At 53.4% G+C, this 27,615-nt stretch overlaps 1 protein-coding gene across 4 annotated transcripts in view; it reads left to right on the forward strand.

Moving 5' to 3' along the window:
• LOC104635494 (protocadherin alpha-C2-like) overlaps nucleotides 1-27,615 on the forward strand; it is a 172,756-nt gene that overhangs the window by 62,614 nt on the left and 82,527 nt on the right. Inside the window, exon 1 of one of the 4 annotated variants that reach the window (XM_075766122.1) lies at nucleotides 3,144-5,655. The exons of 1 other annotated variant lie outside the window; for it this stretch is intronic. In XM_075766122.1, coding sequence (XP_075622237.1) covers nucleotides 3,184-5,655 — 2,472 coding nt within the window. In that variant the 5' untranslated portion in view covers nucleotides 3,144-3,183. Of the gene's footprint in view, nucleotides 1-3,143; nucleotides 5,656-19,323; nucleotides 21,860-27,615 lie in introns of those variants that run through there. 2 more of the 4 variants (XM_075766119.1, XM_075766118.1) reach the window with 2 other exon arrangements.

Here is a 27,615-nt window from a genome sequence, read left to right on the forward strand (position 1 = left end):
GATCGAACTATGATAGCGTGTCCATGGTAGGGTGAGCAAGATGGTGAAAGGTCTTGAGGGGCAAGACTTATGAGGAGGGTCTGAGGTTACTTGGCTTGTTGAGCTTGTAGAAGAGAAGGCTGAGGGGTGACCTCATCGCAGTCTACAGTGTTCTCCAGGGGTGCAGCCAAGGGGGAGGTGCTGATCTCCTCCTCTCTCTGGTGACCATTGATAGGACAGAAGGAAATGGTAGGAAGCTGCATCAGGGGAAGTTTAGACTGGATGTTAGGAAAGGGTTCTTCACTGAGAGGGTGGTCATTCACTGGAACAGCCTCCCCTGTGAAGTGGTCACAGCATCAAACCTGTCAGAGCTGAAGGAGTGAACTGTACAATGGTTTCAAACGTCTGGCAGAATGTCATCGTTGTTGTTTTTTCTGTCCGGCAACCCCAGAAGTCTCTGGTAATGTTGAGGGGAAATGTCCCTTGAAAGCAATTCTTCTGTCCTGAAAATGTTTCTTTTCTGAAGAAGCAACCAGTGGTGCTACAGGTAAGTCGCTCATACCTAACCATTCCTGTTTAGTCGTGGTATCTCCATGTTGGATCAATGGAATGTTGCCGGGATTGTAATGCCTGTAGGTTTGGACCAGCATAGCATCAGTGTCCGCTCTTGTTCCTTTGCTGCAATGTGGATGGATGGAGGAGGGACCACAGTGCGTTTTGTGGAGGCAAGGGGATATTCTCAGTGAAAAATGTGGTGGTGTTCGCTTCATGGCTTTTGTTTGGCTTTATGATGCATGGCTGCTGGTAATGAGTGAGAGGTCTTCCATGGGAACTAATGCCCTGTGTTGTTCTGGCAGTGCATGCCTGCCAGAATGGGAAAGCAAGAGCTTGTCGTTCAACGTGCAGGTGGAAACTGAGACTGGAAGAATAGGACTTCATTGAGATACATGAAGAGTGCTCAGGAGTTGTGGTTGCCCGCTGCTGTTTCAGGTTTCTTGGTGGATTGTTGTGGTGGTCTGTGATGGGTTTGATTTCTCTAAAGAAAGACAGCCCCCCCTGCCCCGTCTGTTGTTTGGACTCTTTGGAGGCTGTTTGCATGGATGTCTAAGTCCCTGGGGCTTGGGGCTGTGTTTCAGAGGGTGGTGGATTCTTTTGTGATGTAGCAGAGCTGTTCCCTGCTGCATGATTGCCTTGCTCTGTTATTTGCTGGGTCCTTGAGAGGCCTGGAGGCCGCACAGTGTGGTCTTCTTCAGGAAGGGCAGGGCAGGGCAGGGCAGGGGAGGGGAGGTGGAGGGGCAGTCTGTCTTGCACAGGCTGGAGGAAAGCAGGAAGGTTTTTACTCATCTGGAGGGCTGGAAGGTGGAGGGGAAGAGGAATGAGAGCTCTTGCCAGAGGGCATGTTGATGTTGTGTGTTGAGCGTGGTGTGGAGGTGCAGAAACTATTTTTGTAAAGGGGAAAAAGAAGAGGGGAGGCAAGGATAGGGCAGGTCTGAGGCAAAAAAGAAGAAGGAAAAGGAGAAGGGAAGAGAAATAAAAATATGTAAGGAAGAGAAACAGGGAGACCAAAAAAGAGAAAGGAGCGAAAAAAACCACGAAAATAAGCAGGAAGTAAAGAGATGAAAGAATGAAAGAGATGAGAAGATGGGGAAAAAAAGCACTGTATGCAGGGAAAAATGAAGCAAGGAAGAAAGAAGGACAGAAGAGAAAGGAAGGAGGAGACAATAGAGAGGATTACCAGCATGCACCAACATTATCTTTGTACACTGAATGGAGTTGAGGACCTCAGCATCCTCGGTGCTCAGGGACACTGGTCAAGGCTTGATGAAAAGGGATGAGGAAGGGGAAAGAGCTCTTGCCAGAGGGCATGTCCATGCTCCGTTTCGAGAATGAAGTAGGAGAAAGAGGAGAAAGTAGAGAAGGAAGGAAGAATAGAGGGAAAGAAAAGAAACCAAGAACAAAGCAAGGAATAGAGAGAAGGTAAAGCAAGAAAGAAAATATAAATGGGTTTACTAGCATGCAGGGACACTATCACTATACAGAGAAAGGTGATGAGGGAGAGGAAGAAAGGAAGGAAGAGACTAAGGATGGAAGGAAGAGGACAAAGAAGAGAAAAAAGGAGATGACCAGGTTGCTCCAACGTTGCAGCAGAATCACAGAAGGAAATGAAAAAGGCAAGGAAGGAATCTATGCAAGTGAGAAGGAAGCCAGGAAGAAGGCATAGGAAGGGAGGAGGAGTAGGAATGATAGAAGGAAAGAATGGGGAGAAGAGGAAGGAAATGAAGGAACCGAAGGAAATGAAGGAACCGAAGGAAAAGAAGGAAGAGGATCGACGAGATAACCAGCACGCCCCGACGTTACGTCTGGACGCTGAGCGGAGCTGGTCCCTAACAGCCTCCCCCTTGGTTAGAGTCCCGCGCTCCGGCGCTGATGCCCCGTAATTAGCGCCGATGGCTCCGTCTTTGATGGTGTCCGCCGCGGGGCCGGAGGCGACTGGGGAGGTGCGAGCGGGGGGAAAGAGAAGGGCAAGGGGAGTAAAGAATGGGGCACGTCAGGGCAAGAAGGGAAAGAAGAAGGAAGAGGAGGAACAGAAAAAAGAAAGACAAGGAGGGAAGATGAGGCAAGAGTGGAAGGTAGAAGAAGGAGAGGAAAGAAGTAGGAATTAAGAAGAGAGAGAAATGAAGAGAGAATGGTAGGAAGAAAGAAAAAAGAAAGGAAGAAAGATGAAGAGGGAGAGAAAATAATCTAAGGAAGGAAAAGGAGAAGGAAGAAACGGAAGAAGAAAAAGAGAAGAGAAAAAAAGGAAAGTGAAATGAAAAAAGAATGAGGAGGACGGAAAGAGAGGAAGTAAGGAAGGAATCTCTGCAAACCCAAAGCAAGGAAGGAACGAAAAAGACATAAGGGGGTGAGGCAAGAGGAAAATAAGGGCCAAGAAAGAGTGGAAGGGAAGGAGGAGACGGGAGAGGAGATGAGCAGGACGGGTGCGGAGGCGCGGAGGCGCGGTGGGGAGCGTGTGAGTCGTCGGAGCAGCACACGGTGTCGCTGCAGGCTCAGAAACGGCGGTGAGCGTCTCCGCGGCTCCGCCCCGGTGCGGCGGAGAGCCCGGCCGTGAGCGCGGGGGGGCGGCGCGGCTCGGGGCGGGCAGTTGAGCGGGTGCGTGCGGCGGCGGTGAGCCGTGCGGGGCCCGTGCGGGTGTCGGCGGGGGCGATGGTCGTGTGTTGGGGGCCCGTGTTGCGGGTGCTGGTGCTGCAGGCGGCCTGGGCGCTGGGCGGCGGTCAGGTGCGGTACTCGGTGCCGGAGGAAGCGAAGGCCGGGACGGTGGTGGGCCGGCTGGCGCAGGACCTGGGCCTGGAGGCGGGCGAGGCGGAGGCGCGGCGGCTGCGGCTGGTGGCGCAGGGCCGTCGGGCGAGCGTGGAGGTGAGCGGGGCGAGCGGGGCGCTGGTGGTGAGCTCGCGGCTGGACCGGGAGGAGCTGTGCGGGAAGAGCGCGCCGTGCGCCCTGCGCCTGGAGGTGCTGGTGGAGCGGCCGCTGCGCGTCTTCCACGTGGAGCTGGAGGTCGCCGACATCAACGACAACGCCCCGCTCTTCCCCGCCGCACGCAAAAACCTCAGTTTATCGGAGAACTCCCCTCCCGGGTCTCGGTTCCCGCTGGAGGGCGCGTCGGATGCCGATGTCGGAGCCAACGCGCAGCTCTCCTATACGCTCAGCCCCAGCGAGCACTTCTCTCTGGATTTGGAAACGCCAAATGAACGAAATATTGTACCCGATCTTGTTTTAACGAAAGCTCTGGACCGCGAGACGATGCCTGTGCACCGTTTGGTGGTGACGGCGAGTGACGGGGGCCGTCCGCCGCTGACGGGCACGGTGGAGCTGGTGATCTCGGTGCTGGACGTGAACGACAACGCGCCCCAGTTCAACCAGTCGGTGTATAAAGTGCAGCTGCCGGAGAGCGCTGCGGAGGGGACGCTGGTGGCGCGGGTGAACGCCACGGATCCGGACGAGGGAATTAACAGTGAGTTGACTTACTCGGCGACCAACTTCATTCCGCTGAGTGGAAGGGATGTGATTACAGTCAACCCGAAGACGGGAGAGATCCGTCTCACGGGTTCCCTGGACTTCGAAGAAGTCAGTATATTTCATTTTCGTGTTGAAGCAAGAGATAAGGGGACGCCGCCTTTGTCGGGTCACTGCAAGGTGGAGCTGGAGGTGCTGGACGTGAACGACAACGCGCCGGAGGTGTGGGTGACGTCGCTGTCGGTGCCGGTGCCGGAGGACGCGGCGGCGGGGACGGTGGTGGCGCTGCTGAGCGTGTCGGACCGGGACTCGGGGGCGAACGGGCGGGTGCGCTGCGCGGTGTGGCCGGCGTCGCCGTTCGGGCTGGTGGCGACGTTCGCGGGCTCGTACTCGCTGGTGCTGCGGGAGGCGCTGGACCGGGAGCGGGTGTCGGAGTACGAGGTGGAGGTGCGGGCGGAGGACGGCGGGTCGCCGCCGCTGCGCGCCAGCCGCGGGGTGCGCGTGCCGGTGTCGGACGTGAACGACAACGCGCCGTCGTTCGCGCAGGCCGTGTACACGGTGCTGGCGCGGGAGAACAACGCGGCGGGCGCGGAGCTGGCGCGGCTGTGGGCGCGGGACCCGGACGAGGCGGGCAACGGTCGCGTGAGCTACTCGGTGGCGGAGGGCGTCGTCGGGGGCGCGTCGTCGGGCGTGGCGCGTCGCCCGGCGTCGAGCTACGTGTCGGTGGACGCGGAGAGCGGTCGGCTGTGGGCGCTGCAGCCGTTGGACTACGAGGAGCTGCAGGTGCTGCAGTTCGAGGTGCGGGCGGTGGACGCGGGGGAGCCGCCGCTGTGCGGCAACGCCACGGTGCAGCTGTTCGTGGTGGACGAGAACGACAACGCGCCGGCGCTGCTGCCGCTTGCGGGCGGGGGTGCGGGCGTCGGGGCCGCGGGCGAGGCGGCGTCGGGGCCGGTCTCGGGGGCGCTGTGGGCGTGGGCGGCGTGGGGGGCGCCGGCGGGGCAGGTGGTGGCGAAGATCCGCGCGGTGGACGCGGACTCGGGCTACAACGCGTGGCTGCGCTACGAGCTGTGGGAGCCGCGGGGGAAGGGCCCGTTCCGCGTGGGGCTGTACAGCGGCGAGGTGAGCACGGCGCGGGCGCTGGAGGAGGCGGACGGCCCGCGGCAGCGGCTGGTGATCGTGGTGCGGGACCACGGGGAGCCGGCGCGCTCGGCCACGGCCACGCTGAGCGTGTCGCTGGTGGAGGGCGCCGAGGCGGCGCTGGCGGCCGCGGGCTCGTCGTCGTCGTCGTCGTCGCCGGGGGCGGGGGCGGGGCTGCGGCCGGCGGAGGGCGGCGCGGCGGCGGCGGCGGCGGCGGCGGCGACGAACGTGTGGCTGGTGGTGGCCATCTGCGCGGTGTCGAGCCTGTTCCTGCTGGCGGTGGTGCTGTACGGGGCGTCGCGGTGGGCGCCGCGGGCGGCCGTGCTGTCGGGGCCCGGGCCGGCGACGCTGGTGTGCGCCAGCGAAGTGGGGAGCTGGTCGTACTCGCAGCGCCAGAGCCGGAGCCTGTGCGTGGCGGACGGCGCGGGCAAGAGCGACCTGATGGTTTTCAGCCCCAACTTCCCGCCGCCGCCGCCCGGCCCCGCGGCGAAGGAGACGCAGCCGGAGCCGCCCGCTCTGCTGGACACGGTCAGTGGCCCTCCCTTCCTCGCCCCTTCCTCGCCCCTTCTTCCTCTCCCGACGCCCCTTGGCCCGACGCCCCCTTGTCGTCCGCGCCCTGGGCAGGCGCTGGTGGGAGCCGGGCTCGCCGCCCGTGGGCGTGCGGGCGGTGGGTGCTTGGCGGGTGCTTAAGGATCTGAATGGCGCCTTTGCAGCTGCCTTCGCGTCCTTGCCGGAGCCCTCCACCCCGCCCCCCCCCACCTCCCCGCTCTTGTTTTGCGGTAATGTGATACCTCTGTGGGGGTTTTTGTGGTGCTCTCATTGAAGGGAAGGGTCTGTAAAAGTCAGATTGAGCCTTGGTCTGGGCAATGAAACAGTGGCATGTCGCAGAGGTGACTGTGGCAGGGGCACTGTGTAGGGACTGGGCATCTCTTGGTGTGAAGGGGTATTGTGAGCAGTGAGAAGAATTGTCTGCGGGAGCTGGAAATCCTTGGCAAGACCATGGACTGTGTCATAAGAAGACAAGCATGGGAGATGATGTGCTTGTCTTAACACAAGCACATCAGAGTGGGGAATGGAGAATGGCTAGAGGAAAGCATGAGACAGAATGACCATGGAGTGTTGTTTTACAGGATCTATTTCCAGACTTCCAAGGGTCTGGATTTGGAGGCCTTCTGGATCCTGAGATAGTGTGTGGTATTTCAATGGCCCACAGTGTCTTCTGAGATTTTGAATATCCTGCACCTGAGACAGTCCCTTATGCTGCTGCTTGTCTGACGTAGGTGACGAGTTGGTAAAGAGGGAGTGACATGCTAACTGCAGGATATGTCTGATGACCATTTTCTCTCTTGCTTTGGGAAAGGTGTTGTGGGAGGGTAGCGCTTCAATATGCTGGCCTTGTGTAGTGCTGGGCATCTATAGCAGCTTTCCACAGCTCTTGATCTTGCAATGATGGATCCTTGCTCCTCATCAGGCAGGACTTTTAAGGGCACATAGGGAGGTGGGTATTATCTTTGTGCTCCTGACTTCCCCTACTTGTGAACTTGCACTGTTGACCTCAGTAGAGATGTTGTATCATTACACGTGGCTCATTCTGATATGTGGATGTACATGACAGTCCCGGCACAGCAGCCCAGCTCTGGTTTTCTGTGGTAGAAATTCTGCCACTCAGTTGATATTGTGCATGCGCTGGCGCTTTGGTTCTCCTGAAGACTAAAATAGGTGCGGCTTGGGATCAGAGCTGTCACAGCTCTAACCACAGAATCTTTAAGAACTCTACAGTGCAGCTCTGTGGTGTTTCTGTCTGAAACTGCTGAGAAGACACAGAGCTTTCATGGTGAGGTTCATTCACCTGGGAAGAGCCTGCCAGACCGTGAGTGGCTTTGCATGCCCTTGTATGTTCTTTGTGCTGATCACAAGAGAAGGTGAGGATGTGGAAAGGCCTGGGTCATGCCCAGAGTGTTTTTTAGAGCTGGAGCATGTTATTGTGGTGGAGCAATGTCTGGGTATTGTGGCAGTGGTGCTCCTAGTAGCATGCAGTAGTGCCCAGGCGAGTGTCACTGAGAGGATGACTTTGAGGGGGGAAGAATCTTGCCAGAGGGAAATGGAGATGCTGGGTAGAACACTGTCTGTGTCATTGGGGAAGGACTGGAGAATGTCCGCTTAGCTGGAGATCTCATTTGCCATGGTGTGTCACAGAGGATGCCAGTAGAAGACCTTGAGAAGAGGCCTGACACAGAGCTGCTTGGTCTGCGGGATCCTCTCAGGACCTCCAGAAGTTCTGCACACCCTCACACCCTTTTGTCCTCTGTGGCATTCCTGTGTGATGTGACGACATCTGCCATAGGCTCTTTTAATAATTTGCTCCTTGAATGTGGCACGGTGTTGGTCAGCCAGAAGGTTTTTGAAATTTGGGTCACTTTTATCTGCCTTCTTGAAAGCTCTCCTCAGTCATCTCTCTGCTCATCTCCCTTCTTAGGGAGGGGAAGGAGTGGTCTCCAAGAAGTTGGCAAATCTTGCATTTCAATAGAGTGGAATGGTTTGGTTTTGTTTTCTTCTCTCAGCAAAAATTCCCACCCTTTTGGTTTTTCTTCCTGCACATTGAGAATGTGTTGGTAACAGTGGATGAGAGGCAGACAGTACAATTTTTGCATGTCTCTGGTTGCAGAGCTTTGGGCTGTTTGCCCTCAGTGTGGGAGATGGCATTTCCACTCTCCTGAGCTAAGGTTGATGCTGAAAGGATGTCCTTAGCTTTCAGGTCTTCCTTCTGCTTCCCCTGTGATAGAAGTGCGTAAGGGAGCGCTGTGCACTGTCCAGTGATTTTGAGGGTCTTGTAGAACATAAGTAATTTTTTTTCTGTTCAGGTTCCCCAGAAATATCTGATAGTGTTAAGTGAAAATGTGCCTTAAGCCAATTCTCCTGTCCTGAAAATGTTTCTTATTCTGAAGAAGCAACCCGTGATGCTACAGGTAAGTCAATGACACCTGAAGAAGATGTGTTTGAGAAACAGATGTACTTTTGTTCCTTCTCTGGCATGGTGTCTTCATGTTGGATCGACCAAATGTTGCCTGGATTGTAATGCCTGTAGGTTTGGACCAGCAAAGCACCACTGCCTGCTCTTGTTCCTTTCCTGCTGCTTCCAGGCACAGCTTGCTGTGAGCTGGTGGCAGCAAGCACGGATGGAGGAGGGACCCCAATGCATTTCACACAGTGGATGTCTTGGGTGTTGAGGGAATGTTGTCAATGAACATGTTGTGGTGTTTCCTTTGTGGATTTTGTTTGGCTCATGGTGATGAGTGAGATGTATTCTGTGGGGAATACTGCTCATGGGTACTGAGGTTCTTGGTGTGTTATTCTGGCAGTGCATGCATGCCTGAAAAGAAAGCAAGAGCTTGACATTGATTGTGCAGGTGGAAAATGAGGTCAGAAGAACAGCTCTTCATCAATATACATGAAGAGTGCTCAGGAGCTGTGGTTCCCCGATGCCGTTTTAGCCTTTGTGGAGGATTGTTCTACTGGTCTCTGATGCATTAGACTTCCCAGAGGAAAGAGTCCCTTGTGTTGTTTAGAGTCATTGGAGCCTGCTTACACAGATGTCGAAGTACTTGGGGCTTGGCTGGGTTTCTGAGGGTGATGGGTTCTTTTCTGATGTAGCAGAAGGGTTGTTTGCCATATAATTGCCTTGCTCTCTTATTTGCCGGGTCCTCGAGTGGACGGAATACTGAAGAGTGTCATCTTCTTCTGGAAGGGAAGGGAAAGAGGAGGTGCAGGTGCAGTCTGTCTGTCTTGCATACGCTGGAGAAAAGCTAGAAGTTTGTTCCCCATCCGGAGGCATGGAAGGCAAATGAGAACTCTTGCCAAAGGGCATGTCTGTACTTCAGGCAAGTGTTGTGTAGTCATGTGGAAAATATTTTGGTAAAGGGGAAAAAGAAGAGAAGGGACAAGGATGGAAAGAGATGAGAATGAGAGGCAAGGATAGGGCAGCACAGACCTGGAAAGAATAAGGAAGAGGAAGGGAAAAAAAAGAGGAAAATGAAAGGAGAAAAGGAAGAGAAAGGAAGAGAGTACTGAAGAGAAAGGGAGTGCCAAAGGGAAAGGAAGAAGGAAAGAACAAGAAAGGAAGCAGGAAATGAAGGAATCTGTGCAAGGAAAGCAGAAGCAAAGGAGAAAGAAATGAGGAAGGAAAAAGAAGGAAGGAAGAGATGATAAAGGAGATTACCAGCATGCACCGACATATCTTCATGGTTGCTGGAGTTGAGGACCTCGGCATCCTTGGTAGTCTGGGATGCTGTGTCAGGATTGATGAGAAGCGGTGAGGAAGAGGAAAGAGCTGAGGCCGTGCTCCATGGCAGGTGCTGTGTAGTCATATGGAAAACATGCTGGTAAAGTGGAGAAGAGGACAGGGATAAGAAAGGAGAAGTAAGGGGATAGAGAAGAGGAGGAGGGAGGGAACAACAGAGAGAAAGCAAAATGAAGTATGAAGCAAACAATAGAGAGAAAGAAGATAAAGAAAGGAAGACATGATAAATGAGTTTCCTAGCATGCACCGACGCTATCACTTTACAAAGAAAGGAGGGTAGGGAGAAAAAGAAAGAAGGAAAGAGAAAGAAATAAGCAAGCAAGGAAGAAATGATGCAAGGAAGAAATAAAGGAAGATGAGAAAGAAGAGAAAGAAAGGACTAAATCATACAGGAGATTACCAGAACGCACCGATGTTATGTCTGGAAGCTGAGTGGAGCTAATCCAGTTCCACCTCCCCTGCCGTGGGCCATCACTAGAGCAGGTTGCTCAAAGCCCCATCTGACCTGGCCTTGAGAACTTTTTTTTTTTTTTTTTTAATTTTTTTTATTGCTTACTATTTTTACTGACTGTGGCTGGTGTGTGTATCAGATGTGGTTTCCTGATGAGAACTCTGTCCTCCTCCTCTTTGATTCTTCTCTGCAAGAGAAGTGATTCAAGCTGATAACCAAGACTTTACACCCTGGCATAATCTCCCTATTTTTACTTGCTTGACAGGTTTATTGTGAAAGTAGGGAAGTCAATGTGGACTTTTCCTATGGTCTTTTTCCATGTACATTGTACTTGGTGGAATAGTGCTAGGGCAGAGGAGTGCAAGCCAAGGCACATGTTAGAAACAGGAAATTTCTTTTTCTTTTCATGCTCCCCCTGTCTCCCAGGTTGTGGATTGATGTTCCTGACCAGAGAAGTAGCGTGAAATATGCTGGCCTGTTTTGATGCCCTTTCAATGTTTGTGTCAACAGCCACATCATTTCAAAAGTCATGGAAATCTTCTTTTTATTGAAAACAAACAATCAAACCCCCAAAACTCAAAACCAGGTAACTGCCCCTCCCTAACAAAACCCAGTCAACTTCTCCGACACACTTGGTATCATCCCTTGCGGTGCTGTGCTCATCAACATTTTGGTTTTTCCCTCAGAGTATGCAATCAATTCCATTGCTGTTTAGAGCTGTCGTGGCATCACCTTCAGAAAGAGTCTTGCTCCCAGGCGTGCCACATTTCCATCTGAGACAGCTGAAGCTTTGTCAGATGTGAAGGCTCAGGTGCAGCGAGTCTGGGGGACACTGTGTATGTGATACCTCTGTGTGTTTTTTGTGGTGCTCTCGTTGCTGGGAAGGGTAAGAAAAGTCAGATTGAGCCTTGACGTAGGAAAGGAAACGGGCCTGTCGCAGAGGTGAATGTGGCAGTCGCCTGGCCCTTACCTGATGTGAAGGGTGACCTTGATCAGTGGGAAGAGTTGTCTGTGGGAACTGGAAGTCCTTGGAGAGACCGTGGGCCATGTCCCAAGAAGACAAGCATGGGAGATGATGTGCTTGTCTTGAGAACACGTGTCTGGGAGTGGGGAATGGAGGCTGCCTAGAGGACCGCCTGAAGGGAGGATGGGCATGGAGTGTTCTTGCCCTGGCTCCTTTTGCAGGCTGCAAGCGTCTGGATTTGGAGGCCGCCTGGATCTTGAGATAGTGTGTTTTATTGAAATGCCCACAGTGTTGTCTGAGGTTATGAATATGTCGTCCATTGTGTTGCTGTGTTCCTGACGTAGGCGATGTGTTGGTAAGAAGGGGTGACATGCAGACTGTGGAATACTGTCTGATGAACATCTTCACTGCTGTTTTGGGAGAGGTGGTGTGGGTGGGTAGAGCTTCATCCTGCTGTCCTTATGTTGTGGTGGGCATCTGCAGGAGTTTCCGCAGCCATTGATGTTGCCATGATGGTTTCTTGATCCTCCTCAGGCAGGATTTGTCAGGGGAGGTAAGGAGGAGGGTGTGACCTTTGGGCGCCCGACTTCTCCTGCTTGTGCACTTGCACAGGTGGCCTCAGTAGAGATGCTGTGTCCTCTTGTCAGTGTTAACTCATTCTGCTAGGTGCATGTACATGCCAAGCCCCGCACAGTAGCCCAGCTCAGGTGTTCTATGGTACAAATTCTCCCACCCAACTGATACTGTGCGTGCCCTTTGCTTCAGCGTTTGGTGTGGTTCTCTCCAAGAAGAAATTGCTTGTGGACTGGGACCAGAGCTGCCACAGCTCTAATCAAAGAATCTTTTAAAGCGCTAATGTGCAGCTCTGTGGTGTTTCCATTTGAGATTCCTGAAAAGGCAAAAGGATTCAGGGTGAAGTTCATGCATCTGGGAGGATTCTGCCAGACAGTGTGTGGCTTTGCAGCCCTCCATATGTTCTTTGTTCGAATCGTGTGGGAAGGTGAGGATGTGCAAAGGCCTGGGTCATGCTTAGAACAGAGTTTGGAGCTGGAGCATGCTATTGTGTTGGAGCAGTGTCTGGGTCTTGTGACAGCATTCCGGCAAGTGGCAGCGAGGAGGGCCTGGGCATGTGTCATGGAGAGGGTGACTCTGAGCGGGGGACAGTCTTGTCTGATGGAAATGGAGGTGCTGGGTAGAACATGGCCTGTGTCATTGGGGAAGAAGTGGAGAATGTCAGCTTAGCTGTGGAGATGCCATTTCCCATGGTGTGGGATAGAGCATGCCAGTAGAAAACCTTGAGAAGAGGCCCAGCGCACGGGGCTACTTTCCCGCGATCCTCTCAGGACCTCCAGAAGTTCGGCATATCTCAGGGTGCTGTTGTTCTTTGTAGTATTTCTGCTTGTGAAGACATCTACCACGCGTGATTTAATCACTTGGTTTTGACGTGGGCTGTTGCTGGTCACACAGAAGCTTTTCCATGCTTGGATCATGCTGCCAGCCCTCTCTGAAACTCTCTTTGGTTACCTCTGTGCTCTTACTCTTGCGAGGCAGGGGAGGGAGTACTCTCTGTATTCAAGATGTTGGCAAACCTTGCATTTCAGTACAGCGGAACAGCATCGCTTTGGTTTTCTTCTCTCCTCTCACCAAAACCTCCCACCCTTTTGGTTTTGCCTTGTCTCTCATTGTCAATGTGTTGGTAACAGTGGATGAGATGCAGGCTGCTGAATTTTGGCAGCTGTCAGGTGGCAGGTGTTGGGTGCTTTCCCGCCGTTGTGGGGGATGGCTTTTCCACTCTCTGGAGCCAAATTTGACGTTAAAAAAGTGTCCTCAGCTTTCAAGTCTCCTTTGTACTTCCCCTGTGATGCATCAAGGGCACTATGCACTCTCCAGTTTTTACAGAACCTGAGTAATTTTTTCTGCCCAGCTTCCCCAGAAGCACTTTTTATCCTTGAAAACCAGTTCTCCTGTCTTGAAAATATTTCTTATTCTGAAGAAGCAACCAGTGATGCTACAGGTAAGTCATTTCAGACATAAAGTGGATGTGTTTGCGAGACAGATGTACTTTTGTTCCTGTCTGGTTGTGGCATCTTTATGTTGGATCAACCGAATGTTGCCTGGATTGTAATGCCTGTAGGTTTGGACCAGCACAGCAGCACTGCCTGCTCTCCAGGCACAGCGTGAGCAGGCAGCAGCAAGGACAGATGGAGGAGGGACCCCAATGCATTTCTTTGACTGGATGTGTTGGTCATCGAGGAGATGTTCCCATTAAAAAATGTTGTGGTGTTTCCTTCATGGCTTTTGTTTTGCTATGTGGCATGCGGATCGTGGTAATGGTGGGGAGGTATTCCAAGGGGGCTAAATCCCTTGGGTAAGAAGGTTCTTGGTGTGTTATTCTGACAGTCCATGCCTGCCAGAACGGGAAAGCAAGAGCCTGACGTTCAGCATCTTCATAGCTCTTGACATAGCACTTCATCAAGGTATATGAAGAGTGCGCTCTCTCTGCAGTGGAGCTGTAGTTGCTTGGTGCCTTTTCAGCCTTCTTGGAGGATTGTCATACCGTCTGTGATGGGTTTGAGTTTCCAAAGGAAAGACTCCTCTGCATTGCTTGGCGTCTTTGAGGCTGTTTGCATGGATGTCCAAGTACCTGGGGCACTTGGAGTGGCACTCGTAGAGTGTGGTCTTCTTCATGAAGGGAAGGGGCAGGGGCCGTCTGTCTGTCCATCTTTCATAGACTGGAGGAAAGCATGAAGGGTGTTCCTTCCAGGGAAGAGGAATGAGAGCTCTTGCCAGAGGGCGTGTCAGTGCTTCATGTCAAGCTTCCTGTCAAGCATGGTGTGGTCATTTAGAGAAAAATTTGATAAAGGAGACAGAAAAGTAGACTTGTATTCCTTGCCAGAGAAGTGGCATGATGTACGCTGGCCTGTTTTGATGTTCTTTCAGTATTTGTACCAGCAGGCACAACATGCAAAATCTTCAGACATTTTTAATGTTATTTAAAACCCCCAAATAACAAAACCCACCAAAACAAACAAAAAACCCAAACCCATATCAAATTGTCCTGTGCAGTATATATCATCCATTAGAGTTCTGTGCTCATAGAAATTTGGGTTGTTCTCTCGCAGCACGAAACCAATGCCATTGCCATTGGAGCTGCCCTGCCATCACTTTTAGAAAGCGTACTGCTCTCCAGCGTGTAACATTTCCACCTGAGATAGCTGAAGCATTGCCAAACGTGAAGGATCAGCTGCAGTGAGTCTGCTGGACACGGTGTGTGTGTGTTTTTGTGATGCTCTCATTGATGGGACGGGTCTATAATATGAAGTCGGACTGAGCCTTGAGTTTGGAAATGTAATGGTGTCATGTCCTAGAGGTGAATGTGGCAGTGGCCCGGAGCGGGGCCTGGCCATCTCTTGGTGTGAAGGGTGACCATGAGCAGTGGGAAGAGTTGCGTGCAGGAATTTGAAATCCTTGGGAAGACGATGGGTGATGTCATAAGAAGACATGGTGTGCTAGCAAGATCCTTCAGTGTGCTCCACAATGTGCTGAGTACAGTGGAACACATTTGAAACATCTCTATACAAATGCGTGGAGCATGAGGAATGAAGAAGAGGAGCTAGAAGCTTTGTCCCAGTCCCAGAGCTACGACATCATTGATGAAACCTGGTGGGATGATCCTGTGATGGGTGTGCTGTGATGGATGATTATAGGCTCTTGTGGAGGGATAGGCAGGTCAGGTGAGGTGGGGTGGTGGTGCTGTGTTTAAGGGAGGACTTGGATTGTATGGAGCTTGCAGTTGGCGACGACACGGTTGAGCGCCGCTGGGTAGGGATTAAGGGAAAAGCAACTAAGGCGGATGTTGTTGTGGGAGTCCACTATCAACCACCCAGCCAGGATGACCACACCAATGAATTATTCCAGAAGGAATTAAGGGCTATCCCTAGATCAGCTGCCCGTGTCCTTTTGTGTGATTTTAACATCCCAGCGGTCAGCTGGGAATATCATGCAGCAGACACAAGCAGGTGCAGGAAATTCCTGCAGCATGTTGAAGATAACTTCTTGGTGTAGGTACTAAGGGAGCTGCCCAGAAAAGGTGCCCTCCTGGCTTTGTTGTTTGTACGCAGAGAAGTAGTCGTGCGTAAAGTGGTGATTGGTGGCTGTCTTGGTCACGGTGACCGTGAAGTAGTTGAGTTTCAAGTTGTTGGCCACAGGAGGAGAACTGCCAGCAAAACTTTGGCCCTGGATGTGGGGAGAGCAGACTTGGGGCTGCTGAAGGAGATCAGGAGGTCAGTGAGGTCCCCTGGGAATCTGCTTTTGAAAGTGTTTGGGTCCATGGATACTGGTCACTTTGCAGGAGCCATCTCTTAAGAGCGCAGGAGCAGGCAATTCCAAAGCGTTGGGAGTCAAGCAAGTGGGGGAGAAGGGTGGGTTGGCTGAGCAGGGATCTTCTTCTAGAATGGAAGTGGAAAAAGGAAGTTTATGGCCATTGGAGGCAAGGACAAGCCACACAGGCGGACCAGCGAGATGCAGTATGGACGTTGGAAGCAAGGACAGGTGACATGGGAGGACTACAGAGATGTTGTTTGCAACTGTTTGCAAGTTGTGTGGCCAAAGCTTGATGAGATTTCAAGCTGGCCGGCACTGTGAAGGAGAACAAAAAGGGCTTTTTAAAATATGTTAACAGTAAAAGGAGGATCAGAGAGAACGTCAGTCCGTTACTTGATGAGGTCGGTCACCTCACAAATTGGGATGTAGTCAAAGCAGAGATGTTTAATGCCACCTTCACCTCTGTCTTTAACACCAATGATGGGCCCTGGGACCGGCGGAGCCCTGTGTTGGAAGGCTGTGACTGGGGGAATGATAAACTCCCAGCCAACTCTGAACATGTTTGAGACTTGCTGCTGCAGCTGGAGGCACATGAGTAAATGGGGTTAGATCAGGCTGGCGGCCAGTCGCCAGTGGGATGCCACAGGGCTCAATTTTAGGGCCAGGGCTCTTTTTTGTTTCTAGAAATGATCTGTATGTAGGAGTTGAATGTACATTAAGTTGTCCAATGCTACTAAATTAGGAGGAGCAGTGGACAGCATGGAGGGTAGAGAGGCCTTTCAGAGAGATCTGGATAGACTAGAGCGCTGGGCAATCACCAGCCATATGAAATTTAACAAGAGCAAATGCTGGATTCTGCACCTGTGGCGGGGTAATCCTGGGGTAATCCCCGAATAGAAACTGGGGATTGAGAGGCTGGAGAGCAGCCCTGTGGAAAGCCATCTGGGGTTTTGGGTTGATGGCCAGTTGAAAAGGAGTCAGCAGTGTGTCCTGGCAGCCAGAAGGGCCAACCGTATCCAGGGGTGCATCAAACAGAGCATTGCTAGCTGTTCAAGGGAGGTGATTGTCCCACTCTGCACTGCACTGGTGCGACCCCTCCTCGAGTACTGTGTGCAGTTGTGTGTGCCTCAATATAAGAAGGAGATCGAACTATGATAGCGTGTCCATGGTAGGGTGAGCAAGATGGTGAAAGGTCTTGAGGGGCAAGACTTATGAGGAGGGTCTGAGGTTACTTGGCTTGTTGAGCTTGTAGAAGAGAAGGCTGAGGGGTGACCTCATCGCAGTCTACAATGTTCTCCAGGGGTGCAGCCAAGGGGGAGGTGCTGATCTCCTCCTCTCTCTGGTGACCATTGATAGGACAGAAGGAAATGGTAGGAAGCTGCGTCAGGGGAAGTTTGGATGTTAGGAAAAGGTTCTTCACTGAGAGGGTGGTCATTCACTGGAACAGCCTCCCCTGTGAAGTGGTCAGGACACCAAACCTGTCAGAGCTCAAGGAGTGAACTGTACAATGGTTTCAAAAGTCTGGCAGAATGTCATCGTTTTTTTTTCTGTCCGGCAACCCCAGAAGTCTCTGGTAATGTTGAGGGGAAATGTCCCTTAAAAGCAATTCTTCTGTCCTGAAAATGTTTCTTTTCTGAAGAAGCAACCAGTGGTGCTACAGGTAAGTCGCTCATACCTAACCATTCCTGTTTAGCATTCCTGTTTAGTCGTCGTATCTCCATGTTGGATCAACGGAATGTTGCCGGGATTGTAATGCCTGTAGGTTTGGACCAGCATAGCATCAGTGTCCGCTCTTGTTCCTTTGCTGCAATGTGGACGGATGGAGGAGGGACCACAGTGCGTTTTGTGGAGGCAAGGGGATGATCTCAGTGAAAATGTGGTGGTGTTCGCTTCATGGCTTTTGTTTGGCTTTATGATGCATGGCTGCTGGTAATGAGTGAGAGGTATTCCATGGGAACTAATGCCCTGTGTTGTTCTGGCAGTGCATGCCTGCCAGAATGGGAAAGCAAGAGCTTGTCATTCAACGTGCAGGTGGAAACTGAGACTGGAAGAATAGATACATGAAGAGTGCTCAGGAGTTGTGGTTGCCCGCTGCTGTTTCAGGTTTCTTGGTGGATTGTCGTGGTGGTCTGTGATGGGTTTGATTTCTCTAAAGAAAGACAGCCCCCCCTGCCCCGTCTGTTGTTTGGACTCTTTGGAGGCTGTTTGCATGGATGTCTAAGTCCCTGGGGCTTGGGGCTGTGTTTCAGAGGGTGGTGGGTTCTTTTGTGATGTAGCAGAGCTGTTCCCTGCTGCATGATTGCCTTGCTCTGTTATTTGCTGGGTCCTTGAGAGGCCTGGAGGCCGCACAGTGTGGTCTTCTTCAGGAAGGGCAGGGCAGGGGAGGAGGGAGGTGGAGGGGCAGTCTGTCTGTCTTGCACAGGCTGGAGGAAAGCAGGAAGGTTTTTACTCATCTGGAGGGCTGGAAGGTGGAAGGGAAGAGGAATGAGAGCTCTTGCCAGAGGGCATGTTGATGTTGTGTGTTGAGCGTGGTGTGGAGGTGCAGAAACTATTTTTGTAAAGGGGAAAAAGAAGAGAGGAGACAGGGATGGAAGGAGAGGAGAAGGGGAGGCAAGGATAGGGCAGGTCTGAGGCAAAAAAGAAGAAGGAAAAGGAGGAGGGAAGAGAAATAAAAATATGTAAGGAAGAGAAACAGGGAGACCAAAAAAGAGAAAGGAGCGAAAAAACCACGAAAATAAGCAGGAAGTAAAGAGATGAAAGAATGAAAGAGATGAGAAGATGGGGAAAAAAAGCACTGTATGCAGGGAAAAATGAAGCAAGGAAGAAAGAAGGACAGAAGAGAAAGGAAGGAGGAGACAATAGAGAGGATTACCAGCATGCACCAACATTATCTTTGTACACTGAATGGAGTTGAGGACCTCAGCATCCTCGGTGCTCAGGGACACTGGTCAAGGCTTGATGAAAAGGGATGAGGAAGGGGAAAGAGCTCTTGCCAGAGGGCATGTCCATGCTCCGTTTCGAGAATGAAGTAGGAGAAAGAGGAGAAAGTAGAGAAGGAAGGAAGAATAGAGGGAAAGAAAAGAAACCAAGAACAAAGCAAGGAATAGAGAGAAGGTAAAGCAAGAAAGAAAATATAAATGGGTTTACTAGCATGCAGGGACACTATCACTATACAGAGAAAGGTGATGAGGGAGAGGAAGAAAGGAAGGAAGAGACTAAGGATGGAAGGAAGAGGACAAAGAAGAGAAAAAAGGAGATGACCAGGTTGCTCCAACGTTGCAGCAGAATCACAGAAGGAAATGAAAAAGGCAAGGAAGGAATCTATGCAAGTGAGAAGGAAGCCAGGAAGAAGGCATAGGAAGGGAGGAGGAGTAGGAATGATAGAAGGAAAGAATGGGGAGAAGAGGAAGGAAATGAAGGAACCGAAGGAAAAGAAGGAAGAGGATCGACGAGATAACCAGCACGCCCCGACGTTACGTCTGGACGCTGAGCGGAGCTGGTCCCTAACAGCCTCCCCCTTGGTTAGAGTCCCGCGCTCCGGCGCTGATGCCCCGTAATTAGCGCCGATGGCTCCGTCTTTGATGGTGTCCGCCGCGGGGCCGGAGGCGACTGGGGAGGTGCGAGCGGGGGGAAAGAGAAGGGCAAGGGGAGTAAAGAATGGGGCACGTCAGGGCAAGAAGGGAAAGGAGAAGGAGGAGGAGGAAAAAGAAAGAGGAGGAGGAAAGAGAAGAAAGCAAAGCAAGAAGAAGGAAGATAAAGTAGAAAAAGAGAATAGAAAAAAAGAAAGTGAAATGAAGAAAAATAATAAGGACGACGAAAAGGAAGGCAGAAGGGAAGGAGTCTATGAAACCCAAAGCAAAGAAGGAATGAAAAAGATATAAGGAGTGGGGAGGGGAAGAGGAAAATAAAGAAGGCCAAGAAAGAGTGGAAGGGAAGGAGGAGACGGGAGAGGAGATGAGCAGGACGGGTGCGGAGGCGCGGAGGCGCGGTGGGGAGCGTGTGAGTCGTCGGAGCAGCACACGGTGTCGCTGCAGGCTCAGAAACGGCGGTGAGCGTCTCCGCGGCTCCGCCCCGGTGCGGCGGAGAGCCCGGCTGTGAGCGCGGGGGGGCGGCGCGGCTCGGGGCGGGCAGTTGAGCGGGTGCGTGCGTGCGTGCGGCGGCGGTGAGCCGTGCGGGGCCCGTGCGGGTGTCGGCGGGGGCGATGGTCGTGTGTTGGGGGCCCGTGTTGCGGGTGCTGGTGCTGCAGGCGGCCTGGGCGCTGGGCGGCGGTCAGGTGCGGTACTCGGTGCCGGAGGAAGCGAAGGCCGGGACGGTGGTGGGCCGGCTGGCGCAGGACCTGGGCCTGGAGGCGGGCGAGGCGGAGGCGCGGCGGCTGCGGCTGGTGGCGCAGGGCCGTCGGGCGAGCGTGGAGGTGAGCGGGGCGAGCGGGGCGCTGGTGGTGAGCTCGCGGCTGGACCGGGAGGAGCTGTGCGGGAAGAGCGCGCCGTGCGCCCTGCGCCTGGAGGTGCTGGTGGAGCGGCCGCTGCGCGTCTTCCACGTGGAGCTGGAGGTCACCGACATCAACGACAACGCCCCGCTCTTCCCCGCCGCACGCAAAAACCTCAGCATCGCGGAATTCACCACGCTGCCGGGGTCTCGGTTCCCGCTGGAGGGCGCGTCGGATGCCGATGTCGGAGCCAACGCGCAGCTCTCCTATACACTCAGCCCCAGCGAGCACTTTAGAATAGAGGAAGAAAATAGTGACTCGCGCAGTAAATCCCTGTTTTTGGTGCTCACGAAAGCTCTGGACCGCGAGGCGATGCCTGTGCACCGTTTGGTGGTGACGGCGAGTGACGGGGGCCGTCCGCCGCTGACGGGCACGGTGGAGCTGGTGATCTCGGTGCTGGACGCCAACGACAACGCGCCCCAGTTCAACCAGTCGGTGTATAACGTACGTTTGCCCGAAGACGCCTTAGAGGGGACGCTGGTGTTGCAGGTGAACGCCACGGATCCGGACTTGGGAATAAATCGTGAGGTGGTTTATGAAATTGATACTTTTGTTCCTGCATCTGCCGTGGATGTATTCAGCATCGATGCGAATAGCGGGGAGATCAGACTGAGGGGCGCCCTGGACTTTGAGACAGTTACTTTCTATGACGTACAGGTTAAGGCGAAAGATAAGGGGACGCCGCCTTTGTCGGGTCACTGCAAGGTGGTGGTGGAGGTGCTGGACGTGAACGACAACGCGCCGGAGGTGTGGGTGACGTCGCTGTCGGTGCCGGTGCCGGAGGACGCGGCGGCGGGGACGGTGGTGGCGCTGCTGAGCGTGTCGGACCGGGACTCGGGGGCGAACGGGCGGGTGCGCTGCGCGGTGTGGCCGGCGTCGCCGTTCGGGCTGGTGGCGACGTTCGCGGGCTCGTACTCGCTGGTGCTGCGGGAGGCGCTGGACCGGGAGCGGGTGTCGGAGTACGAGGTGGAGGTGCGGGCGGAGGACGGCGGGTCGCCGCCGCTGCGCGCCAGCCGCGGGGTGCGCGTGCCGGTGTCGGACGTGAACGACAACGCGCCGTCGTTCGCGCAGGCCGTGTACACGGTGCTGGCGCGGGAGAACAACGCGGCGGGCGCGGAGCTGGCGCGGCTGTGGGCGCGGGACCCGGACGAGGCGGGCAACGGTCGCGTGAGCTACTCGGTGGCGGAGGGCGTCGTCGGGGGCGCGTCGTCGGGCGTGGCGCGTCGCCCGGCGTCGAGCTACGTGTCGGTGGACGCGGAGAGCGGTCGGCTGTGGGCGCTGCAGCCGTTGGACTACGAGGAGCTGCAGGTGCTGCAGTTCGAGGTGCGGGCGGTGGACGCGGGGGAGCCGCCGCTGTGCGGCAACGCCACGGTGCAGCTGTTCGTGGTGGACGAGAACGACAACGCGCCGGCGCTGCTGCCGCTTGCGGGCGGGGGTGCGGGCGTCGGGGCCGCGGGCGAGGCGGCGTCGGGGCCGGTCTCGGGGGCGCTGTGGGCGTGGGCGGCGTGGGGGGCGCCGGCGGGGCAGGTGGTGGCGAAGATCCGCGCGGTGGACGCGGACTCGGGCTACAACGCGTGGCTGCGCTACGAGCTGTGGGAGCCGCGGGGGAAGGGCCCGTTCCGCGTGGGGCTGTACAGCGGCGAGGTGAGCACGGCGCGGGCGCTGGAGGAGGCGGACGGCCCGCGGCAGCGGCTGGTGATCGTGGTGCGGGACCACGGGGAGCCGGCGCGCTCGGCCACGGCCACGCTGAGCGTGTCGCTGGTGGAGGGCGCCGAGGCGGCGCTGGCGGCCGCGGGCTCGTCGTCGTCGTCGTCGTCGCCGGGGGCGGGGGCGGGGCTGCGGCCGGCGGAGGGCGGCGCGGCGGCGGCGGCGGCGGCGGCGGCGACGAACGTGTGGCTGGTGGTGGCCATCTGCGCGGTGTCGAGCCTGTTCCTGCTGGCGGTGGTGCTGTACGGGGCGTCGCGGTGGGCGCCGCGGGCGGCCGTGCTGTCGGGGCCCGGGCCGGCGACGCTGGTGTGCGCCAGCGAAGTGGGGAGCTGGTCGTACTCGCAGCGCCAGAGCCGGAGCCTGTGCGTGGCGGACGGCGCGGGCAAGAGCGACCTGATGGTTTTCAGCCCCAACTTCCCGCCGCCGCCGCCGCCGCCCGGCCCCGCTGCAGAAAATGGTTCTGCTGGGAAGGGTCCGTCTCTCTCCCCATTTGCTTCAGGCGTGGTAAGTGTGTTTGTAAATACTGAGCGTTTTGGGTGTTTTTTCCCCTCTTGTGTAGTATTATGATTAAAGATATTTTTAGCGTGCTAAGAATTCCCCTCTCCCGTGTCCTCCCCGCTTTTTGACGTAAAATGGTGGTAATAGGTGTTAGCGGATCTTTTATTTCCCTTTTTTAGCGCCTTTCAACATGTGAAAATACCGTGGAGGTGCCTGGGAGTTTCGTATGTCCCTCAGAATGACTGTAATTAGAAACTAGTTTTCTTTGTAACCAGGCGTGTTTACGCTTGGTTTGTTGAATATTGTGTTCATTTGCACCAAGGGTCTTTCGGGGTTTTATGGATTTAGAAGCTCGCTGGGTGGTAGGTTTCGCCAATCTTAAGAAGCTCAAATACGCAAGGGACAGTTATGATGTGCAGTCAGGAGAATAAACTTTGGTGGGTGAGTACTGTTCTGTCTCAGGAAGTGGGGTGAAAATGTGGGGAAAGTGGAGTGAGATATAAGGTGCTTCATGAAAAAGTGGAGAACTGTTTGAGGGAGGGGGTGCTCCACGTACTTCTTGCGGCTTTCCCCACGGCCTGATCCTGCTTTCTTCGTTGTATTGTGGTGTCTGTTCTACCCCATCCACCCCAGAAATGTGCTGTGGAAAGTAGAGTCGAAAATTATTAAGTTGGTGGGATTCGAGAGAGGGCGGAAGAGTGGTTAAGGGAAAAATAGAAGGGAGAGCTTCTATACGCAGCATTGAACAGTTTAGAGATGATAGGTTGAAAGCTTTTGGTTCTCCCATCAGTAGAACAGAAGAAGCAGGGAAACACAGATTCCACTCGAGAAGAGTTTTCGATACTGGTTTCCACATCGATTTCCGTGTGTGGAGAGTGATTCCGTACTTACCAGGTTGTTATAACACCGTTACCGAAGCAGCTGGTCCTGGCCATGCACTGATGGCGTTGGATCGACTCTGTTCCCATCGAGACCAACTTCAAAGCACTCTTTGAGATGAGATATTAGGATCATGTTTAGAGTTCATTGTTCAATGTTAGAAACTGCATACAACTTCTACAGGGAAAAGTGAAGATCTCTTACATCTGATTTTTATAGCATAAAAACGAAGTCTGTAGGGTTGCCGGGGTAGTAAGAACAAGCAGTACTTTGATATTCTTTTTCATGTTAGGCGTTCAGTTAGCTAAAGACACGCATTTGGATGTTTACCAATGTTTTGTTGCAAAGTGATACCTGTAACGTGGTATATTTCTTTGGAGAACGTACATTTTGTTGGGTTTTGTACTAACACAAGTGTTTTACACGAAGGACGTGGACTAAAAAAAAAAAAAAAAAAAAATCACAGATCGTTGTTCCAAATTGACAAGAATGGTGCTTATAAGGGATACCGAAATCCAGTATATAAAGTTGAAAATTTCATGTCCGTTTTGAAAAAAATCATAGGTGTGGATTATCCATAGAAAAATCTGAGCGTGTCCCACGAATTTCTCTTTCCTTCCTGCATCTATTTTAGATCCCTTAGTAAGGGCTTTGCGTTTGAGTTCTTTGTGTATTTGCTGAGGATCGTGTTTCTAGTCTTTCATGTCCGATAGCTGATGTGCTTAAGGGGAATGGATCATTACAACAACCTCTTAAGTATGCGTGAACTAACTTCACTTGTGAGTAGCAAGGCAGGCAAGTGAGTCCCAGAGCTGTAGAGCTGTTACTTTCTTCCCTTAATTCACATGGATGTGAAAGAAGGCAGGAACAGCAAACGACGATCGGCTAAAGGAGAATCTTCTGGTTAGCTTTATAAGAAGGTTTAACTAGTTCTTTACAAGAGGATGAAAAAACACAGCATTTGCTCACAGGTGTGGGAAACAATTCGTTTCCTTGAGCTATGATTAAGGGCGCTGTGGAGTCTCTTAATGCCGACGGCGGGGAGGCTTTGGCTTCCGTACGGTTTCTCTGACCACAATAATGAGTTGAAGATCTGAACGGGATTTATTATAGACGTCCGCCGTCAGGAAATATTCCAGTATTCTTCTAGAAACAAAAAGCAATCTTAACTCCAGAAACAGAGCTCGTGGATGCTTTCACTTGGTAGCACAGTCGGGGCAGGAGTCGCTAACAGAAGGCACTAGAATATCCAGTCAGTGTCTGGAAGAAAAGATAATTTCCCGCAGAGCTGTCAATCCCTTCAAGCCCAGGCTCTCATTCTCTCCTCATATTGTTTTGGAGAGAATGATGATGCTGAACGGCGATGCTCTCGGACACAGTGCAATCCTGACAGCCGAGATAGAGCTTGCAGCCGGATGCGCTGCAGAGCGCTTCCGCGGGCGGGGCGGGGAGCGGAAGGGGCGGGGAGCGGCGGCGGCAGCGCCCGCACCGCCATAGCGGCCGGAGGCTATTTTGCAGCCTCAGAACCGGGGATTTTATAAGCAGGGAAAAGTCCGGAACGGCTGCCGGAGGAGTTGCGAGACGCCGAGTGCTCGCTCGGAGCTGCTCTGTCGCATGAGCGGGACCGGTTTCCCGTACCCGCTGTCGCTGATGTCCCTCCCAGGAGCTTCCGCCGAGCCCGGTGGTCTCTGAATGGGGGTAAATAGACCAGTGTATGTCCTCGCGTTCAAGAGGAGAGTTCTTGCCTGCGATATGCTGAATAGCACATTCTGAGTCCGTATTTCTGTGGCTTGATGTGGGTAATGAGGATTTTCGTAGGGTTTGCTGAAACCTAGAAATCCTCTGCGTACAACATTGTTCTCCCGGGCTCTTTTTAGTCATCTCTGCTCCCGCTGTCCCCACGTAGCAGATGCGAGCTCACGTGGCTTGTTGAAGGGTGTCCTGACGTCACTGCCCGCCCTGCCAGCAGGCACAGCCTGCCTCCCGCGGGCGGGGGGGTGTCCGAACTGCGGGAACAACAGCGGATCAGCCCGGCGCTGAGCCAACAGCAAAGCTGCTCTGCCCGCCGCTCTCGCCGGAGGAGGCGTGGAGCTGAGAGTGAGCCCGCGGGGGGCGGGGGTTCCCGCGGGGGACAGCTCCCACGGTGCACAGCACGGGCTGCCTGCCACGCCGGATCCCGAGCGGGAGGACCGCGGTGTTTCGGGTCGCTGAGGATATCACCGTCCTTGCGCTCATCTCTACCCGGAGGAGCCCACATGAGAAAGGCGACCAGCGGGTTCTCTGCGGCTCCGAGGAGGAGCCCCTGCTTCTGGCTCCGGTCTTCCTCAGTCCGCAGACAGATCCTGTTTACTGTCGGGCTCCCGTCAGTGTACAAGCTTTTCACGTGCTCCTTTTCGGGTGGACATGAGGGCTGGGGCTGTCGGTCTGTTCGGGGACAGCTGCCGGTTCCCCTCGGAGGAGAAAACGTAGGGCTGTCTTTCCGTCTGCTCTCCCGAACGGATTCAGCCCCTTCTGCTCTCTCCCGCTGAAGCACCTTGTCCTAATTCAGCACCATCGGGCCCCCTCGGTTCTGATGGGTGTCCCTGGGCTTTTCCAAGCCTGAGTACCCGGCGGGATGTGTCCTGCAAACCTCCACTGAAGGCACCGCGCCTCGTCTGCACAGCCCGCGGAAACGGCGCCTTAAAATCGTCGCTGGCGTAGATGATGATGTTCAAACACGACTGGCCCTTCGTGTGGTGCAGCCCTGTGCTCCACAGTCCAGGGTAACCCGGTTTTACTAGTCACCTTTATTTTTTTGCCTTTGCTCGCTTAACAGTTTCTTCTGGCCGCTACCATTGTTCCGAGTACAACGTTCACGGCTGGACTAATGACGTCTTATTGCTGGAAAAGGGGGTGATTGGCTAAAAAATATAAGAGGGGCGGGAGAAAGAGTACTTAAGGGATGCTCGGGGCTCTGGGGCAGTGTAAAGCAGCACTGCGACTGCCTGTCGGGCGGAGGGACGTGGAGGAAGCGCTCTGTGAGCACCTCGGGGAGTGGGAGGTGGTGAGAGGTCCCGGACCATGGCCTCGGGATCACGAAAAGTTAAATGCCTCAGCGAGTCGGCTCATTCTGGCTTCAAGAATAGGTCAAGCCGAGGGAAGGGAATAGGGAATGGTTCTGAGGTGGCAAATTGAAGACAAACGTGAAACTAAAGACGAGAGGTTTTAAACGGTGGTTATATTATCCGCTGTGATACCAAGCGAAGTGTCTACATTAAAGGTGTTTAATACAACTGATGCACAAATAACGTAATTAGGGTGACTTGAGATGGAGAGGAGACTTTTGAGATTAGAGACTCTTAAGAGAGGGGTTAGGTGGAAGGGCGGCCAAACAAGAGTGAGAGTGGAGAAACTGAGTGTAAACACACCCTTGAGACCTCCGGGGCAGCTGGATGTGGGAGGCAGAGCATGGACAGACGGGGAGGAACGGGCCTGGGACTCTGCTGAGCAGAGCAGTGGCTTCACACACAGGGCAAGGCTGGATTCTGCCCTCATGACACAAGAGTGTTACTCCCTTCACAGCAGTAGTGACTGTGGTGTAACTGGCCCTAGATATTTAATATTACTAAGCACTGGATTTTGGCTGTGACCCACGGCTGTCTACTTGAGCAGTGTGTGGATCAGGTCCTCATCCAGGCTGGACTGAGATGGTTCTGGTGAGTGAAGGGGCCTGACTACTGGGAATGTCACTGTCCACAGCAGAGTGGAAAGGGACAATAGGACAAGGGATGCCAAAAGCAGGGCTGCAAGGTTTTCAAAACGTCAAAAAGAAAGAGTTGGAAGCAGGTTCCCTTACAGCCCTGTAGAGAAGCATTAGGCAACACTAGAAAATTTGAAGATGTAGCAGAAAGCTGAAGAAGTTATTTGGGATGGTAAACGAATGGTAAATGAGTTGTAATGAGCGAATTAAAGACAAAATTGGCGTAGACTGCCAGATACTTCTCAAAAGGTGAGTACGTCTTGGAAAGAGGCAAATGTACAATTCTGCTGAATGATTTTGGTCATTGTTCATTAATTGGTTTCTGCTAGCACTGCTGGTATTTCAGGCACCAGTATGCGCACCACGGCTTGTTATTCCAATATTAAGATTTAAAGAAAATCTGCCTTTGAGTGGCTTTATCTATTCAACAGGAGGATCTTGGGCCCCAGATTCTTGGGTTTCTTTGTTGCAAACACAGTCACAGATGGGTGAGTAGAGTCTATGTGTTTTATCTCTGTGTGCACCTGGGATACTAACACCTGGCTGCCCTAGCCTTCTCAAGCGGATGGGTTTATCTTTGCTGCAGGCCAACGTTAAGGGAAATTTATGGGTCTTTCCTGTCACTTTAATAGGTGCTATTGCATTGGTTCAGGGTGTTTATCACTACAGAGCAGTAAACCCAGTAACTTTTTCATATATTGTAGATGACATCATATCTTGGCAGAAGAGGAGTCTAGGGCAAATGTGAGGTGGCAGGAAATCTGGATGACAATTTTATGGTGACTAGGTGGGAATTGGGCATTTCTGCATAGCAATCAAGGAAAAAAAACCCACAAACAAGGTAAACAGTGTACCATTAATACTTACATTGCATACTGTGTGCAGTGCATTGAACAAATTTATGCAGTGTGTGAATTAAGGCACAGCAGCTCCGCAGCTCCTGCACTCAGCTCCCCCCCCGCCCTGCCCCAGCTGTAGCGGGTTCTGTACCGTCAACACAGTAGAAGTAAAATGCAATATTCAGGCACTGCCAGGGGCACCTGGAGTTAAAAAATCGTTATATCTGCAGGTACTTGTGCTGGGGCTGATCAAGGCTTGCGCTGGTACAAACCTCACTGGGAAGTTTTGCTGAATTGTGAGGATA

This window comes from Balearica regulorum, chromosome 14, assembly GCF_011004875.1.
Source record: "Balearica regulorum gibbericeps isolate bBalReg1 chromosome 14, bBalReg1.pri, whole genome shotgun sequence".
Taxonomy (NCBI): Eukaryota; Metazoa; Chordata; class Aves; order Gruiformes; family Gruidae; genus Balearica; species Balearica regulorum.